At 34.8% G+C, this 20,062-nt stretch overlaps 2 protein-coding genes across 2 annotated transcripts in view; one reads left to right on the forward strand and one right to left on the reverse strand.

The window, feature by feature from the left end:
• Positions 1-8,373, forward strand: part of LOC100378126 (small subunit processome component 20 homolog) — a 51,656-nt gene extending 43,283 nt beyond the window's left edge. Inside the window, exons 49-57 of the mRNA XM_085507358.1 lie at positions 224-334; positions 1,058-1,207; positions 1,414-1,533; positions 3,966-4,166; positions 4,755-4,884; positions 5,636-5,832; positions 6,523-6,790; positions 7,259-7,404; positions 7,893-8,373. Coding sequence (XP_085363484.1) covers positions 224-334; positions 1,058-1,207; positions 1,414-1,533; positions 3,966-4,166; positions 4,755-4,884; positions 5,636-5,832; positions 6,523-6,790; positions 7,259-7,404; positions 7,893-8,015 — 1,446 coding nt within the window. The 3' untranslated portion in view covers positions 8,016-8,373. The remainder of the gene's footprint in view (positions 1-223; positions 335-1,057; positions 1,208-1,413; positions 1,534-3,965; positions 4,167-4,754; positions 4,885-5,635; positions 5,833-6,522; positions 6,791-7,258; positions 7,405-7,892) is intronic.
• Positions 8,374-10,593: 2,220 nt separating this feature from the next.
• Positions 10,594-19,431, reverse strand: LOC100377978 (dimethylglycine dehydrogenase, mitochondrial-like). Its single transcript, XM_002737354.3, has 15 exons — positions 19,289-19,431; positions 18,173-18,344; positions 17,842-17,940; positions 17,296-17,466; positions 16,877-17,081; positions 15,465-15,710; positions 14,810-15,008; positions 14,208-14,482; positions 13,320-13,537; positions 12,552-12,682; positions 12,182-12,399; positions 11,776-11,933; positions 11,631-11,690; positions 11,284-11,418; positions 10,594-11,147 (listed from the first exon to the last, which is right to left on the reverse strand). Exons 1-15 carry the CDS (start codon positions 19,426-19,428, stop codon positions 10,965-10,967), a joined length of 2,610 nt encoding a protein of 869 aa, XP_002737400.1. The 5' UTR covers positions 19,429-19,431; the 3' UTR covers positions 10,594-10,964.
• Positions 19,432-20,062: the final 631 nt, after the last annotated feature.

Below are 20,062 nucleotides of genomic sequence, written 5' to 3' on the forward strand. Positions count from 1 at the left end.
TCATCCCGAAGTACCGTTTTATGCGAGTTTTGGGACTTTGTTTTCACCGCGAGGGTTGCCAGGCGGTGAAAATGCCCGGATGTCCGCCCCCGAGGATAGACAAAAATTCATGGTCTTATGTATGACAAGACACATTGAATTTTAACCAGTTATGTGTTATTAAATATACATTGTTGTTGTGATTCAGTGCTCATCAATATAAATGTATTTTTTGGGTTGCTAGGCAATGTTGTCACGGAAACTACAATGTAAAGAGATAGAGACTGTAATGGAGAAAGTGGCAGAGTTGTCAATCATATCAGAAGCCAATAATATACAAGTGCAATGCAGACAGGTGTGTGAGATGCAAATTATTATGCTAAATTCTAAAGGTGATGATACCTCACTCCACTAGAGCACTGAGAGTATTCTTGAATGCACTCATCAATAATACAAAAGTATTCTCTGGTATAGCAACATACATGTACTCAAATCCAAAGTGGAATGCATGTTCACAAATCCAAGAAAACAAATGACTGAGAAATATAATGTATCGTTGGTGGGTTGTTCAGTTTGATCGATGGTACATGTAGTATTAAACAGTGTTCATCAGCTGTGTGTTAGACCACACATACTTGCATTGTTGCTGCATTGATGTCACATTGCTACATCAATGTTTGTGCCATGTGGCAGTTCCCTACGTTGATTGTCATCTCTTTTTGACTTTTTTTTATGTGTAATATTATACTGACATATACACTGTAGTGCATTTTGACACAAAAAACATATTCCATGTTTGGGACTACATGACAGGCTTGTGTCTCAATCTTACTATCATTATAGCATTCCTCAAAATTTGCATTCTTGCATATTAGCCAATGTCTTTTACCTCCCCATTGATTCTTAATCAGCCAGTCTGTATCAAAGACAAAATATTTATTGAACAAATCTTATAATATCAGAGAAAGTTCTGTTTATTATTTTTTACCAACCCTCAATTGATCAAGTTGCCCATACTATATATACCGTATATATACTATAGCTAATATCCAGTACTCATTACTTCCACAATTTGCAGTTAATGTCACAGTTTTTACTGGACTATCCTCTCGGAAAGAAGATACGAAAGTATCTAGAATTTTATGTTTCTCAGTTAACATACGAATACGAGGGAGGAAGGAAATCAACTCTCGAAATGCTAGCTGCAATGTTCAGTATATTCCCTCAGGTGAGTAGTGTCAGTGTAATGTAAGAGTGTTTGAAAAAAAAGCCTTAAATCAATGTCTTTTTGCCATGTTTAATAGCAGATCTTTTACTTGAATGAATTTATACATTAAAAATGTGGATTACTCTTAGAAAATCAAAATTAAAAATTTGGTAAATCTTTTAAAAATTGGTGAAGCATTAAATATGTTTATAAAAATTTGTTTTTAGAACTTATTGGATGAGAATTCAGGACTATTTTTTGTTCCTATGGCGTCATCTCTTGCTAATGATAATTCAGTTGAATGCCGAAAATTGATAGCATTGGCCATCAAAACACTCCTATCAAAGGTAAGTTGTTCTGGAACTTCTCTTCTCTCAATTTTCTGACTTTATTACGTGACTTCTCATTCAAATGACGTTTCAATAATAGATGAGGTTTAATTTCTCGGGTTGCTATGTTACGAGTGCAGTGTTACCAAAAAGATGGTTGTGTGTGTTTTTTTCTAACTAGTCACTACTGTTTTCACAGGATTAATAAATATCCTTGTCCATGTCTTAGAGATGTCTTGCAATGAACATATAGATACAAAGGTTTCAAAATATTTTATCTTGTTCTGCTTCAAATGTTTGTGGATAAATAAATTGTACATTTCATGAACTTACCTGAAAGTTTACAAAGTAAACCTGCACATCCTTGATGATCATCATGTACCATATTTGACAAATTTAATTTTTGACTCCCATGTGCGAAGCACAAAATGGGAGTCTTTGCAGTTAGTGTGTCTGTATGTGTATGTGTATGTGTATGTGTGTGTGTGTGTGTGTGTGGGTGTGTGGGTGTGTGTGTGTGTGTGTATGTGTGTCCGACTGTTCCACTGCTATCTCAAGAACCATACATCGGTTTTTGATGAAACTTGGTGCATAGATGCTCTGGGCCAATGCGCAGATTTGATTAGGTTTTGGTAAAAATCCATGCTCGTTAATTACCTAATTTGCATGATAATTAGCTAATTTTTAGCTGTTCTATGACTGTTCCACTGATATCTAAAGAACCACTCATTGGATTTTTATGAAACTTGGTACATAAATGCTCTGAACATGTGCGCAGATTTGCTTAGTTTTTGGTAAAAATCCGTGCATATTAATTACCTAATTTGCATGATAATTAGCTGATTTTTAGCTGTTCCATGATTGTTCCACTGATATCTAAACAACCACTCATTGGATTTTGATGAAACTTGGTACATAAATGCTCTGAACATGTGCGCAGATTTGATTAGTTTTTGGTAAAAATCCGTGCATATTAATTACCTAATTTGCATGATAATTAGCTGATTTTTAGCTGTTCCATGATTGTTCCACTGATATCTAAACAACCACTCATTGGATTTTGATGAAACTTTGTACATACATGCTCTGAACTAATGCTAGGTTTTGATTAGTTTTTGGTAATAATCCGTGGATACTAATCACCTAATTTGCATAATGATTAGTCAATTTTCGGTTTTTCCACTGATATCTCAAGTACTAATCATCACATTTCAATGAAACTTGGTACATAGATGTCAAATGACACTGCACAGACCTGATAGTTTTTATGGTAATATCAGTACATATTAATTACCTAATTTGCATAATTAATTAATTTTCAGCATTTGATATAAGTACTAATCATCACATTTCAATGAAACTTGGTACATAGATGTCATATGACACTGCACAGACCTGATAGTTTTTATGGTAATATCAGTACATATTAATTACCTAATTTGCATAATTAATTAATTTTCAGCATTTGATATAAGTAGTGAGCATTACATTTCAATGAAACTTGGTACTTACATACTCGAGGACTATGCAGAGATTGATTGTTTCTGATAAATATTTGTGCATATTAATCACCTAATTTGCATAATTAGTTAATTTTCAGCTTTTCCACGGGTATCTCAAGTACTAATCATCGCATTTCAATGAAACTTGGTACATAGATCCTTTAGGACTATGCAAAGACCTGATTAGTTTTAGGGCAAATAATTGTGCATACTAATAAATAATTTGCATAATTAATTTTCAGCTTTTCTACTGATATCTAAAGTACTAATCATCACATTTCAATGAATCTAGAATTATGCAGACCCAATGAGTTTCTGGTAAATATTTGTGCATATTAATCACCTAATTTGCATAATTAACCAACTTTCACACTGATATCTCGGGTACTAAACATCACATATCAATGAATGTACATGGATGCTGTAGGACAATAGACAGACCTGGATAATTGTGGGTTAAAACCTGTACATATTAATTACCTAATTTGCATAATTAACCAATTTTAAGCTTTCACACTGATATCTAAAGTACTAATTATTCCATTTCAATGAAACTTAGTACAAAGATGCTCTAGGACAATGTACAAACCTAATTAGTTTGGGGTAAAAATCTGTTCATATTAATTCCCTAATAAGCATAATAATTCATATTTTTTTGGTTCTAATCACATTTCAATTAAACTTGGAAACATAGATTTTCTGTTACATTGCGCAGACCTCATTAGTTTTACACTCAAATCTGTTCATATTAATTTTCTGATTTGCATAATTAGTTTTCAGCTAAGTAATTTCGAATTATATTTAATGTGTCTCCAATACTCTCAGCACATGGGAGTTCTTTCTAAGCTTTCTTTGATTTAATACATTTATTCAACTACTGCACTAACCTTCTGTACACCAAATTCTAAGGACTACATGTTTCACCATTTAAATTTGTTATCTCTTTAGATCAAGTCAGAAAGTAGGGATAAACTATTTACAATATCAATGCTGTGGTTACAAGACAAAAAGATATCCCATCAGCAGTTATCAGCTCAGCTGATTGGTTTATTTGTTGAAGTACAACAAGAAGATTTTGACTCTCGTCTCAAGGATTTATTACCGATGTTAGCAGAGAAGATCGATCCTAATAAATTCATTGAAACTGGGGTGAGTTTAACTTTACTTTCTCATCAACAGTGATTGCCATGGTTACAATATTTGACTAAAAATATAAGTAATATATAATCATAGAAATTTGGTACAGTGTGTAAAACAGATAAGAGTGAACAGTATGCACAGACGATAACAAACTCAACACAAATGCGTAATTTTGCAGTGGCTTTTCAGTGATCTCAAGGTTAATTTATTGCCTGTACAAGGTCATTGCTAAATTGTTTCAGTGCCTTAACAGTTCTAAATACTTGTTTAAGTTTTTGTTCACTTAATAAATTTATTTGTTTGTCAGAATTGAAGATTGTCTTTATGGATAGTTGATAACATAATACTTAACACTTTGAGTGCAAAATATTACCAATTTTTATCTATTTTTTTTAATTTTTGAACAACTGGGATTTAAATTTCTATTGCTGACACGTCTTGATAAAATTTTTAAAAAAAAAAATATGGATATGTTATTTGAAAGTTGACTGACAATCAAAGGGGTTAAAATAAACTACAAAATGCTTGCAGTATGCTCAAATATTTTGTGTGATTTTGAAATAATTATTGTTCACATATTTCAACTTTTTCAACTAGGAGGAAGTGGAAGATAAAGAAGGAGACCATCTCTTGTTTAATTTATTGACTTGTTTTGGTAAAATATTACAAAACTGTGCTTTCATCATGAAAGCTAAAACCCATGAAACTGTTGTAAAGAAAATGTGGGGTAAGTTTTTTTCTGCAGTAAATATTGAAACAGTAGTTTGATCAAAACATATGTTTGATCAAACACTATTATGCCATAAATTGTACATACTGGGATTTCATTTTTATGCTTGATTATTCTCACAGATTTGCCAGAATAGTAATGGATTTTATTTTAACAGAAATCGTTGTATATTAACTTTTCTAAAAATCGGGAGTGAAAATTCCATTATTATTGGCTTTCATATTTTAAAATTTCAAAATGCCTAAATGAGGACATAAAATGCCCATATATGGTAATAGGGAGGAATAATACAATTAAATTATATTTTCAGTTCACATACATAGCCATATATTACATAACCATAGCTGGGTCAGACTGGCTGTTAGTCAGTTATATGGTCAGATGTTTACCATAATGTACATAAAATGCCCATATATGGTAATAGGGAGAAATAATACAATTAAATTATATTTTCAGTTCACATACATAGCCATATATTACATAACCATAGCTGGGTCAAACTGGCTGTTAGTCAGTTATATGGTCAGATGTTTACCATAATGTACATAAAATGCCCATATATGGTAATAGTGAAGACTAATACAATTAAATTACATTTTCAGTTCACATACATAGCCATATATTACATAACCATAGCTGGGTCAGACTGGCTGTTAGTCAGTTATATGGTCAGATGTTTACCATAATGTACATAAAATGCCCATATATGGTAATAGGGAGAAATAATATAATTAAATTATATTTTCAGTTCACATACATAGCCATATATTACATAACCATAGCTGGGTCAGACTGGCTGTTAGTCAGTTATATGGTCAGATGTTTACCATAATGACAATAGATGACGTTTTTCATTACTGCGGTAGTGACTTAATATCGCAACTGGTGCAGGATTTCTGTAAACAATTACATTCCAAGATTACAAATGCAACGCTCGTGGATCAGGTAAGTTTTGTTTTTTTTCCAACTGTGACATCAAAATATTAAAATCGGAATTTTACATTTTAGTTTTGAGTTCTGTGCCAGCTACCTTACTGAGCACATACCAGTATTGTGAACATGATTCTGTCTTTTTTCTTCACCAGTTAAGAAATTTTCACGGTTTTTGTAGTTTTATTCCATTAATTGAACTCCCCTTTCATATACATGTATGAGTGGTATCACATGTATCACATGCCGAGAACTTAAAACACATTGAAGTGTTTGGAGGAATATTATAATTCAACTATAGATCTAGACAAAACATATTTATGTATTCATTTTCTAAAAAGAACTGAATGCTACCTCTACTTATAATTTTAATCGGCGAATCTATTTGTTGTAAAATCGTAAATACATACATGTACAAGGCAGTGCTGAAATACTGTAAAAGGATCAATTGTTCACTGGGTTTTAATTTGGCTTATTTCGCTGAATGAAAAATGCGCTAAATTAAAAACCAGTGAATATGTAAAATTTAGCATAGAATACATTATCTAAATAACAAAACCGTGAATTTAAAACCCACTGAATATACCTGAAATGTTATATCAGCGAAATTTAAACCACGTGAAAATTAGTCATTTTACAGTAAAAACAATGCAATTCAAATATTTATATATACGTGTACCTATATTTTCTTAATTTATCTTCTAGGATGTGAAAAACCTTGTTTTTCTTGGTAAACTAATAGATCAACATCATGATAGTGATGACGAGACCAATCTCGCATGGTTGATGTCAAGACTAACTCTGATACAAAGATATGAGAGAGCTAATACCACATTGGGTAAAGAAAGAAGAACCGGTATTTTGAAATGGATTGCTGGAATGTCTGTTTATTTTACCACTGATCAAATTATTGAACACTTACCTGTATTGTTGGAGATTGTGCATAAAGAATTACAAAACCCATCGCGGAAAGGTGAGTTAGTAAAAAGACGCGAAACACTCATTCGCTCACAACCCAAAATTAGAGTTTAGAGAATATCGCATTCATTATTGTGTGTTTTGGTGAGTGATGTCTACAGTAATTTCTCAGATAATTGGTAGATTTTTGATTAGGTATGTTTTATTCAATATTAATGATAATTAATTAACAATATGTTTTCAACCTTTAATCTCCAAACATTTTCTCTATTGCATACTTGTTGGCATTTGCCTTGAAACCAGATTGATTGCATAGTAGGTGCAGCAAACAACACAGTATTTTTACCATATAAATGTTTTTTTCTCCTAATGATCTTGACCGTGCCCATGCCTCTGTGATGTTTGTAAGACTATCAAAATAATCGATAAACCAAAAACCCAAGCTTATTTGACTGACTGTCCGGACGCAAAATATACTTAATCGTACATATAGATTCAGTGAGTTTGTTTTTTTTATTTACAGATGTTGATCTCAGGACATTAGCACAAGAGGTAGTTGATATATTGAGAAGTAAAGTGGATGTTACTGTGTTTACGGCAGTCTATACAAAGGTTAAAATTTCACTGGAAGGAATCAAAATAAAAAGACACCAACAGGAGGCACTGGAGGTACGATATCTTTGTATATAATTGCTTTGTAGAACTTGAGTGTGGTATAGAATGTGTGCATCTCACCAAGTTTGATTGGGTATGTTTCCAATTGTAACCAAAGTATATGGTACTGAGTTCAGAGGACTGGCAACATGGACATCAGAAAAACATAATCTTCACATCGGATTTCTATACAATTAGTGTCATTCTTTCGTGTCCAATCTCTTATTCAGAAGATTAGTGATTTCTACTCTTAAGCTGGTCTTAGGAAAACTGCAAACCACGTACCCGCTGTAGTGGTAAATGTTTGTTTGTTATCTCCTGATTCTGAAAGGCTGGTTTCAAACTAGCTACTTTACTATGTACTGTGCTACTGTGCAACTGAGTTTTATGAGCGTGGGGTCAATGCAAGCTGAACTTAAACAACCTTAACAAAATGTATAACGTTATTATATTGTGACCATTGTCAGTTCTTTTCAAAAAAAGTGTGTTGTTTCAATTTGTAGGCTGTAGCTGATCCAGAGAGGGCTGCTAAGAAGAAAATGAGAAAAAATATTGCTAAGAAAGAATCAAAGAAAAGAAAAATATTTGAAAGGAAACCATACAAAAATAAAAAATTCAAAAAGTAGTAAATTTTTTATCTCACATGGTTTTAATCAATGTATGTGACCAGGTGCCATCTCTGTCAGACTAGTTTCAATAATAACATGAGAATAAAAGAAAAATATTTAAAACATGACCAAGTCATGTGCCTAAAATGATGGAACATTCTGGCAGTAAAAAAAAAACATTAAATAAACCTAACTGAATAGGTTTCAGAATGTGTTTTTTTCCCGAGTTTATGATTTTTAATGTAATATAATATTATGTTTGAACATTTTATTTTACATTCACATGTTGAGTAAATATTTGATTTATTTCTGTAATAAACATTTATGAACAAGTGAAAATCGCTGTTATTAAAATAATTATGGTAATATTGTTGAAGATCAATTATTCTTTCCTGTAAAATATTGTACTAGCATAGAATTTAACTTGTACAACTATCGCATAACACTAAGGTATCTATCATCATTGTTAGTGTTATACAGACATGATTACCACAATCAGTTTTACGTCTTCCTAAGATTAGTTGTAATTCGTCACAATCAAACCACAGTTGACATGCATCATGAAAGAAAAAGTACCCTTGATTTTTTTTAATAGTTACTTTTTTTCAAGTTTATTAGTTGAACTTAAAATCGTCATACTAGTACCTAATGTATGGCTCTAATAAAATGATACATGTCCATTAGGTTTTGAAATTATATCCCTCGACAATGTTAAGTATGCATCGGTTCTTGCATATGACTATGCTACCCCGCTTAACCATACCGTTCAGTGTTTATGGTGACATATCACATAGGTTATAAAATATGTAATTGTCAATTACTAGACAGTGTTTTTATTTAACAAAACATTGATTAATGTTTCCACTTTATTTATACATACATGTAATACATTAAAAAAAAACACGAAAAACAGCTCTTTTGGTGTATTGACTTAGTCTTGCCCAACAGTTTGACATTTTGACAATAGATGAACTTTTTGAAAAAGTGTTATTGAAGTTAGATTACTGTTAATCAGGATTCACTGTTTATGATTCTCCCAACAAAAATTGGCTGCTGACGGTATGCTAGAAGAAGAGCATTTCGTTTGCACCATCATGTCTGCATTATACTTGTGGGTGAATTGAAAAACTAGGAAGAGGACATGAAGTTATATCGTTATAATCGTAATAGGATATTAACGAATATTCCAAGAAGAACACTCCGTACAAAGGAGAAAGATTTGTTACAAATGTAAACGGTGTAATACGTTGTGGCATTCGCAAAACTTGATTATTACATCAAGAGCCGACCCAATCTGTGTTTGGAGACCATGATACAAGTGTCTTTCCGGTCTCCATGAAAGATGTGTCATTTCCCCAGTGGATTTCCAAAAATATACGAATACCTCAATAAAACACTGTCTTCCTCGTTGTGCAAACTTCCTTTAGTTTGAATGGCATTCTAGCAAACCACAATGCACAATAAAGATTTAGACTGTTGTGATTATGGCATACTTCCAAGGAATTTTAAGAAATTACTTTCATCTGATTGTCTCTTTTTAATAGCCAATGCAATTTCGATATTTAATCATTCTACCAGACTATACAACCATTTTACTAATATTATAGGGTGTTATAGTAATACTAAATTTTGTCTCATCGCTATTGTTATTGCTAACCTTAAAACAGATGGTTAGTATTCATCATTTACAAGGAAAGTACGCTTTTTTTAGTTCCAAGACCGTACCCGTTTACTGTTTTCATTGTTCTTAACAATGTCCGTTTACTAGAAGAAAACTGTTTTTCTGAACTACTTTGTACTCAAATGACATCACTAATTGAAAACGGTGCGTTTTTAAGCAGCAACGCCTTAATTATAACTAAATACACTAGTATTCAGATCGACGACCTGTGTGAATGCATGGCAACACTACTGAATTTCCTCAGCAGGTGGTTTGTGATTGAAAGTAACATGTAGTTTTCTATGATATGTACAAGTCCACTGTATTTGTTTACAAAACGAGCCATGTATCACACGCGCGGCCGGCGATAGCGCTGCAAAAATGATGCACAGTATTAAGTATGGCAACTCGGACGCTAACGGCCTATTTGAGGTCTGAATATCGATTCAAACAGGCAGTTATCTACGTAAGTTCTCGTAGCCGTACTTTAAGTATCACACATCACTGTTTTTCGAAGCACTTGGTATACAAATATTTTATATTTCAAATATTGTACAAAATGTGTATTGTGTCTATTGCAATGTGTTCTATCACTTTGTAGATCTTGGGTGGATTTTGAATATCTGGTAACGGGGATCTAACTTAGCCACCCCGTGACAGTGCTGCTTTCACTGACTTGTCAGCACTGTAATGCACTTCATATTGCATCAATATAGAGTTTGAAAATAGAAAGTGCAGCGATTACTTGATGTACATATTCGATATTCTTTGAAAAGCAACGGAATAATATATCGGCTTAAATAATTTAAGGGATAAAGGTGTTTTGTAACCACTCTCTATTGGCAGTTCTTATGGGACTGCTTGTATACGTATGGCATATATTGGACAGACGACAGATATGTAATTCATTCTCATTGTGGCTAGGTATTGGAAACGTTTTTTGGTGTTCATTAAATCAATCATTTATTTATTCAAATTAGCATTTTGAAACACTGTGAATAACATCATAGTTCCTATTCCTGGAACATAGCGTCTTGTGGTGCATTAACATATTCAAATTAACGTAATCAAAGTATCCGTTCATATATATTTGAATAAACCTGTTCAGAAAAACTCGGAATCGTCAAACGCCGTGCTCGACAAATTGTTTACTGCTTTTAAACATTTGCCATTCACCAATATACTGTTCTCAACCGCCAATTATCAAAAGTCACGTCGAACGAAGTGGTAATTAATATTTCATCCGTTGTTTTTGACACGGTTGCATCACTTGAAACCATTCCAAAATATTCAATAATTCTGTGTTACTACAGTCTTGCTGACTTTTCTTTAATAATTGGTTCTTCTATAACTGTTGCGGGGTAATGTTTGCCCAATAACTCCACCTCAACTTTAGAACCAACAGACGCAAGGTTCAGTGGCAGGTTTGCATACGCAATAATCTGATTGGTGGAATAACTGTAAGTACCGGATGTGACGTAACCAGCAACCTTGAACAGAAATAGAGGTGATATTGTTTTGTGTCATATGCCCAGATACAACAAACGGTGACGTAAAGATTGTATATGAGGTAACGGAATAATTTTTTGTTTTGTCAAAATATAATCAACAAGTAAATAAACTCACTTTATTGTCGCACCAAACTGTGTCGTATTTGGCGCTATCTACATTATCGGTCGCTATTGACAATAATGCCAATTTTCGGTTTGTTCCTTTCTCTTTCAGCTTCAGCAATGCTTCCTTTCCAATGAAGTCAGCACTCTGCATAATATGGTGGTCGATAGTAATTATCACAATTACACGATTGATGCCTTTTTACATTTTTTTTTGCATATTGGTCAATCCCGCAATATATTCAAGTGTACATTGCTTCAGACAAACATTTATTTAACAACAAAAACAATATGTCTTATACGTTTCATTTTCTGGATTTATACAACAAATTTTCAAACATGAATTATTACGTAACATACCTTATTCAAATCGATGTACTGTCCTAAACCAGTCTCATATGGGTCATAGTCAATTGTCATCTGCAGAAAAAGAGATAATAAAATCATAAATTTTTCATGAAGTGAAGAGATAAATAATTAAAAATAATAAATAAATAATACTTACATCATTGCCCCATCTTCTATAGCCTCTTTCTATTCTCATGGAATTCAAAGCGTAAGAACCGAAATCACCCATACCATAGGGTTCACCAGCCTCTAACAGCGCTTCGTACAACTTTAGTGTGTCCTTTTTATCGTGGTAAAACTCATATCCCAATTCACCTGTGGTTGAAAAACAATTGTGTATGTTATTCACGCTTGGTAATTGTGTTGACGACACTGAAGTATGTGTAGGGCAATAAATCGTAAAATCTCGAATCTTGTATAATTACATATTTAAAACAGTCAATCGAATTTTGGTTGTTTTCACTGTTCAGGATATTTTAACCCCAAATGGGTAGTATAGATTGCATATTTTGTCAATTCTTTGAAAGATGGAGGATGCATTAATATTCACACAGTTCACATACCAGTGGAAGATCCTCTGATGACCAGAACTTCGACACCTGCTATATCCATGGTTACGTTATCCATTGGCAGGAGAGCAGCATCACTGACATCAGTCGTTGTAAGTTTTTGAAGAATTTCTCTTGATTTTGGACCAGCGATACTTAAACACCCACCGTCATCGGAGACATTCAGAACACTGACATCGAAGCCACCTTTGTCTGCGTGCGTCTCGATCCATCTAAGACGGAATTGGAATTATTTGTACTACTTTGGCCCGTCACATTTCTCCACGCAATTAATATTTGCAGTCATCCTTTAACGAACACGTGTATAAGAACACTTAAAATTAAAAGTTCTATACAAAAGGTTCCAGTGAAATGTGGTACGTACCTAATATCAAACAGTTCAGAAGCAGCTCCCGTGATACAAAAATAACGAACATCGTTTAATTTACATATAGTGAGCTCGGAATGGACTGTACCACGTGATGTTAACATATGTGCTACAACACTCTTTCCTACCTGCAATCAATTACACAGAAATACAGTTAGTTTTCATTGAGGATGAATATTCAACTAATAATAGCACACGCGTGTGCTAATCAAACGTTCATATTATTACGTGTCACTGAACTGTTTGCGAGTGTTCCACCCAATTTGCATAACACGTCTTATTTAAATATAATATAATTTGGTTAACTGACGAGAAACGTGCATACACAATGCTTTCCGAGCGTGATCGGACATGGTAATCCCTCGTTGCTTGCAGTGTGTCAAACAAACAAGGTACCCTCACAATTTGACGGATAGAGTTAATTATTAGAGTTATTATTAGTATTACAATTATTATTAATATACTAATTCATTACATTTATAAAGGATCTTTTAAAGATGGGACACGTGGTGGTTGATATTTCTATTGAAGATCACATGTTATATATGTACAGACTAATGTGGGTTATTCCACAAAATATGTGCATATTTGTTGAATGACGTCATTAATTATGCGAATTGTAAGTAAATGAAACAATTAAATATTCTCATTTGGGCCATTAGATGACAACTTTGATCCAACATTTTATACGAACATGGGTCTCATCTTCAAATTTGCAATCGTCTTTTCTGGGTGGGATAATGGATTGAGTCAGTGAATCAATACCTCAGGCATGCTTCTGGCGCAGAGATATTCCATTATCTTGGAAGCGTCTTTTCCTCTGACTTCAAATTTACCAACAGAAGACAAATCAATGACACCCGCCTTTTCCGTCACCATACGGCATTCACGACCAACCGGTTCAAACCAGTTTGTACGCCGAAAACTTGGCTTGTATCCAGCCTCGTCACCAGATAACGCGAACCAGCCTGGCTGCTCCCATCCTGTGACAAATATGTTCATGGTCAGTTTGTTGTAGTGATATACTATGGATATTTAGTTCATAGCACATTGGTCTTAAGCAACGAATGATTTTGACCGAAAAAAGTTACACATTGTATGTTCATCCACAACTGTTGCCATTACATCTTAATGGGGGCAGTCGTCGTGATTCCGGTGATTCCTTTCACATACACATACTATTTAAAGCTTGGTAACGTCTCATTTTGTACTCGTTGATTTGCGCAACATTCATAGTTGCCATCTTTGTTTATATGAGACCCATATATCTCGCGCATGCGACTACTACTGCCCTTTAAAATGTCGGCATTCGGTTTCAATTGCTTAAGATGTCATCAAAAAGGGGGGTAGTGTATTTTACAGAAAACATTACTTGATTTTGTTTGTTCCTTGGGTGTTATATCCCCGGTATTCGGAATATTTTATTTATCAGAACAACACAATAACGCAGAGATGTCTGTTATACAAAACGAGCCGTTAATCAATAAAAAAGGCGGCGACTGCAGACATCGTTATTAATATCAATACAAATATAAAAATTCGCTACAAAGAAGCCTATCGCCCAAAATGGCACACAAGTGGATTGAAACAACTGACATATATTATGCCTCGCGACATTCCCGTCAGATCGTGTTTTATTTAGCTGCCACATACCTGTATTGTGAACAAACTGTGCACCTCTCTCTTTCATCTTTCCGTACGCACCAGAAATCCTCTCCGTTGGTCGCCCGGCAAATCTTTCATCGTTTGCATACACGATATGATTATACATCCCGTATGTTTCTCTCGTCTTAGCTTCCACGTAGTCCATACTTGTCCACTTCCCATATCTGACTGGATCGAGTTCTATTAGGTCATGCGGCTGCTCGCCAGTCATTATCCAGTGTGTCAGGTACTTGCCAAGTCCACCAGACCAAATAATACCACCACTGCGAAATAGCGCAAATTTGTATAATTATATTTCATGATAGAGTAGTGAAATGAACGTAACATATTGGATTCTCTAAAATATTTTTATGAACTATTCTTGAATGTCGAAGATAAAAATAGTGCATCCCCAAAACTCTCATACAGATCAGATCAAAACGATATATGTGAACGGCCTTTGTGTCACCCTTTTACGTCATATCGGCGCTTTGTCGTGTATTCACGATCTACGAACCAACTTTGTCATTACGGACATAAAGCGTTGTAACCACGTGATTGATGACGTACTTCTTCAAAAATTGGATACATTATATTTTGTGTGAACTTACGCAGCGGCACATAAACACCAATAGTTCTTCAACCCTGGGTACGGTCCAACTAATCCCATAGAATCTGGAGTAAAAGCTATTGGCCCGCACACCACTGTTTGAATATCTGCCGACTTTAATACTGGCATCAAGCTCATTGCTGCTTCGAGATGGTTATCAATACGGTCTAAATCGCTTTCAAACAGCTCTCGGCCGAATCCTGTGAGATAAATTTATACTGTTTATGGCACTTGGCGCAAATTGGGTGACATACGCAATGATGACGCGAGAAATCTCTAAGTTTTAGTTGATTAGAGTTCATCTCGATAAAGTATTTAATGATGAGGTGTACATATATTCAAATTCATGTTTAACACGTGAATCGACGGCGTGACGATGCAAATCATCACTTACAATAAGTAAAGAACTAATGCTCTCCGAAAACAGAACTTCGTGGTCTTTCTTTAATAGATTTGCTTTTTCTGCGAAAGTAGTCGAAATTCGCACAATTGTTGGCTAAACAATTGACCCATCTTTTGGCATGAAATGGTATATTTGGGTATGTGTCATCTGAAAAGTTACCTATTTACATTTGAGTGTACACTGCCCCGTTCAACTCTCCTGGGCGAATATCAAAATGGTTACTACAGTTACAGTGAAAACAAGTGTACTGTACCTGGAGGTACTCCTTCGACCCAATGTTTCTGTTGCTTCATCTTATGCTCTGCTTCATATGGGCCAATCAATAACCCGCTTCTTTCTTGTCGAACATAATACGAATCGTCCATATCTCTCAATACTGGAAGCTCCGTGCTCCTCGCCTGGATTTCTGGTACCGTTGTCGTTACAATATATTGGTGTTGCACTGTCATTACGGGAAGTTGGTTGCCATGCAGTTTGCTGAATTCGTGCGACCATAAACCTATCGTTGAAAAAATAGTCCAAAACAGACAAAGATGCTATAACTCAAAATCTAATGAAACATTAATTTAAGTCGGACCAGAACTAGTACTTGACAATATGAAGACGAATACGTGCACTACTACAATACATCTGGTGAGAGTAATACGTAGAGCAATTTTTTATCCAGTTAGGCAACTTCCTAAGTGAACGTGAATATTCTTTTCAAATAACCTGTAAGTTCTCAGTTTATTTCTACCATTTGGATTCGCTCTATTAATTTCTTCTTTCTTTATAGGATAAAGTGGGGATGAAATAAAACAAGCAGCCTTTCGGCTGAAATAGCTCCGCTGTTAGCAATACACATTTAAAATAAAGAATGAAAGATATCATCATGAAATGAACAAATCTGAGAAAAGGTCCACCTGTAGCACCTTTATGTATAATATCAAAGCAATCGAACCAGCATTTTTTTAACAATAAGTCGAAAATATAACTTTTTACCAAAAATGACAAAAATATATACCAATTAGACAATTAAATTAAATGTGCATCAAGTATCAAAGATTAAAGTTTTCAAGAAGAAGTTGAAAAAGTAAAAAGTTGACGCGGACGACGACGGACAATCACTCATATGATAAGCTCCGCTCGACAAAGTCAACAGCGGAGCTAAAAAGAGGGGGAAAATAATGATAATAACAGAATGACAATGTATTCTGATTGACAAACGAAGCATTTCCATTCTGTCCATTATTATATATTTATGTCCATTACATAGATTATATATTTATATTTTTTAATATTATATATGTTACAGTTTTTCCACAATCTATTAATTGAAGCATTTCCAGACTCTGATTCGTCGACGATGATGTACACATTTTGTGATCACTACCCAAACCATTATACGTTTACGTAAATTTGGCGATACGACATACATAATAACAGAATGACAATGTATTCTGATTGACAAACGAAGCATTTCCATTCTGTCCATTATTATATATATATGTCCATTACATAGATTATATATTTATATTTTTTAATATTATATATGTTACAGTTTTTCCACAATCTATTAATTGAAGCATTTCCAAACTCTGATTCGTCGACGATGATGTACACATTTTGTGATCACTACCCAAACCATTATACGTTTACGTAAATTTGGCGATACGACATACATACCCGTAGCGTTTACTACTCTGTTCGCTTTGATAATTCCGTGTTTTGTTTCCACTTCCCATGTACCATCGCTGCATTGCTTCAATCCTAAGACCGGCTGACGTTGGTAGATTTCAGCACCATATTTGCGGGCCCCGGCGGCGTATGCTTGTGTCAACGAATACGGATCAATATGGCCGTCTCCTTGCATGTACAAACCGGCCAGTATCTAACGTAATAAAAATTATCAACAAATATATATATATATATTAAATGTATTTAAAAGTTATGGTACCCAAAATATTTTTCAGAGATCCGTATTCAATAAAACGATGCCCAGTGGAATGCGTGGCATACCCATTCCCCGTCTGACGCATTCTTCTTGAAGACAGAATGACCCAAACGTGTCTGTTCCATATCTAGCCTCTGAAGTAATACTCTACCTGATCAGTGTCAATTAGTGGATGTAGTTTTTTAATTTCATCTGGAGTAATAATGCTCTGGTTGATAATATCTGAATACCATCCGTGTCTTTGAATCTGGTAACGAAATTCGTCAACTCTCTGTGGTGTTTTAGCCAGACGAATTGTTCCCGGTCCGTGGAAACCAACTTGCTGCAAGAAAGATAACACATACGCGAGGATGAGTCCATGCTTATGATCCTTATGACAACTATGGTGTCGACAACAACTTTAGAATCGGGGGACAATTTAACAATGATTAAAGGACGGGATGGAGCAACTTGAATATTAATGAGCATCAACAAATTGATTGGTTGGAACCAGTAGTCAAGATACTTTGCGTACGATTGTTATTTCTAAGTAGATCACAACTTTGACGAACTTGAACTGTTTTATTAATTTACATGATTATATAATTAAATCTAGGCCCAAATATTCGAACAACTTATTGTACACGTACACGTACATGAGTGGGAATGAATGAATGAACGAATGAATTAATTAATTAATGAATGAGTGGTACACTACCTGACCGGTTTCCTTCTCCAAGGTTTGGAACAGTTTAATGCTTTCATGTTGAATCTTTTTCATGTTAACTATACCGCTGTAAAAAGTTGATAATCCAGCCTAGGTATTGCGGAAAAGAAAGAAACTATTAAATGACGGAGATCATCCGTAAATACTTCATGCAATACCAATGTATAGGAGGTCACGTGTACGTTTCTAGTTCCGTTTTTTAGAGCACCTAATGGCTGAAGTTTCCCGTCTACAACGTAATATGTGTTGGTGTATGTTTCATTCTGTGTTTTCTCATATATATATATTCAAATTATACGTCGCCTCAGCGCTCATTACTTACTGCGTGCCAGGTGGATCCCGCTGTTAGTTCTGTTTTTTCCAGTAAGACGACATCTTTCATACCAGCCTTTGCTAAATGGTAAACAAGACCACACCCAAGGCATCCTCCGCCGATGATCAGAGTCTCCGCCGTGTCTTTCATACGTTCGCTAAGTTGGTCAGTCGTAGCATATCTATCAAGAAAACAATAAAATTGATTGATTGATTGATTAATTGATTGATTGATTGATTGATTGATTTGTCTGTATGTCTGTCTGTCTGTCTGTCTGTCTGTCTGTCTGTCTGTCTGTTTATTTATTTATTTTTATTCCGTTGTTTACGTCTTAAGTTGCATATACTGGGTCAGCGGGCTGTCATTGATTTACTCCGTCAACCATGGACATTAAAGTGCCTGTTAAATGCATGCTACTTACTCGCCTGAAAGTTATTGGTATATCAATATTATTAATTTGTATGGTTCTAAGCATAAAATATCTTTTTAAGTGAAAAATTGGGTTTAAACTCAGTCTACGGCAACTTTATTATTGTGTATTTTAAAATGAGGCTCCTCCTTAGCTTCTCATTTGCCAGGGTCACCCATAGTTGAAGGACAACCGACTTGTCAATCAAGTGTTTTTCCCTTGTTTAGAGTGGGCATACAGTGTAATACGTTGCCATTGCACGGATTGCACTTCCATCTACCAGTAAAGCTGCACTGTACATATAGATCCCCACATGGACAAACTGTGAACGCGGGGAAACGCCCCTCATTGTTTTCATGACGTAGTAGCTCGCCTCCAGCACATTACACGGAAACGCGGTTGAAACGAGAATGGGTAAAGATACACTTTATGCGATTCGGCGTTATGAAGACTTGTAATAATTATATTTATTGAAACAACACTGTCTTGGGAAAGTACAGCAGTAAAATCTCAAAAAAAAGTCACATAAATTACAAAGTAAAAAAGAAAAGAAAAGGGTGTGCACAGAATAATAGTATTTTAGAAAACCAGTAATGATTTTAATATTTAATTTAATCGTCACCCAAACCACCCAGATTCTGCGTTCTTGTATCTCACAACATAGGCAGGGGGTTCTTTCACTGTGACAACAAACATATTCAATTAAACATAATTACCTTTTAGATGGAACAGCGGTCTTGGCATTGGTTGCGTAACACTGTCGTCTAGTGGACAACGCAGCTGCAGGTCTTCCCAATTGTAACCACCCGAATTCCACTTTTCGCAGAGCGTCTCGACCCCTTGCCAGAGCGGCCATCGTGCAAACACTGTCAAATAGGTGTTAACGTGACACAAGTGTAAATTTGGTCAGTTATGGTTCTACAGGTCACCTGAAATGGACTGCGGCCAACATGGTACGATTAGGTCGACGAGATCTGTTGGGGATTAAAGGTCGATATGTCATCCAGGGGTCGGATTGTAATAATAATAATAATAATAATAATCTTTATTGCGTTCGTTTTCCTATTAGGATGTTGAATAAAATGCAATACAGATGTGAAGAAGGACAAACATACGCAATGAGAATAAAAAAAAAACACACACAAAAGTGTGTTAAAAATTAAATTAGAAAAAATAATGGAAAATAAATTAGGTTGTTTTATTTTATATGCCACGACACTGACCTCGTCATCTATTTTGAGACGATTAGACGATTCTGTAGCCTGATATGTAGGCGTGAGTGGCACCCTTGCCGGCCGAGCACGGAGGGCGCAACTCACGCGATCTTGTCAGGCTAATCTTTTTTTTTGAGGCCCTGCCTCAATCTTGTACGAATGTTGCTCTAAAGAGAAAGCCATATACTCCGAAACAAATTTGTGTTTTATGGAACGAAAAATGGAATTTACAAAACAAAATGGCGTGTTATGAAACAAAAAAATGGAATTTATGAA

This window comes from Saccoglossus kowalevskii, chromosome 13 (assembly GCF_978046115.1).
Source record: "Saccoglossus kowalevskii chromosome 13, keSacKowa6.1, whole genome shotgun sequence".
In the NCBI taxonomy this organism is placed as follows: domain Eukaryota; kingdom Metazoa; phylum Hemichordata; class Enteropneusta; family Harrimaniidae; genus Saccoglossus; species Saccoglossus kowalevskii.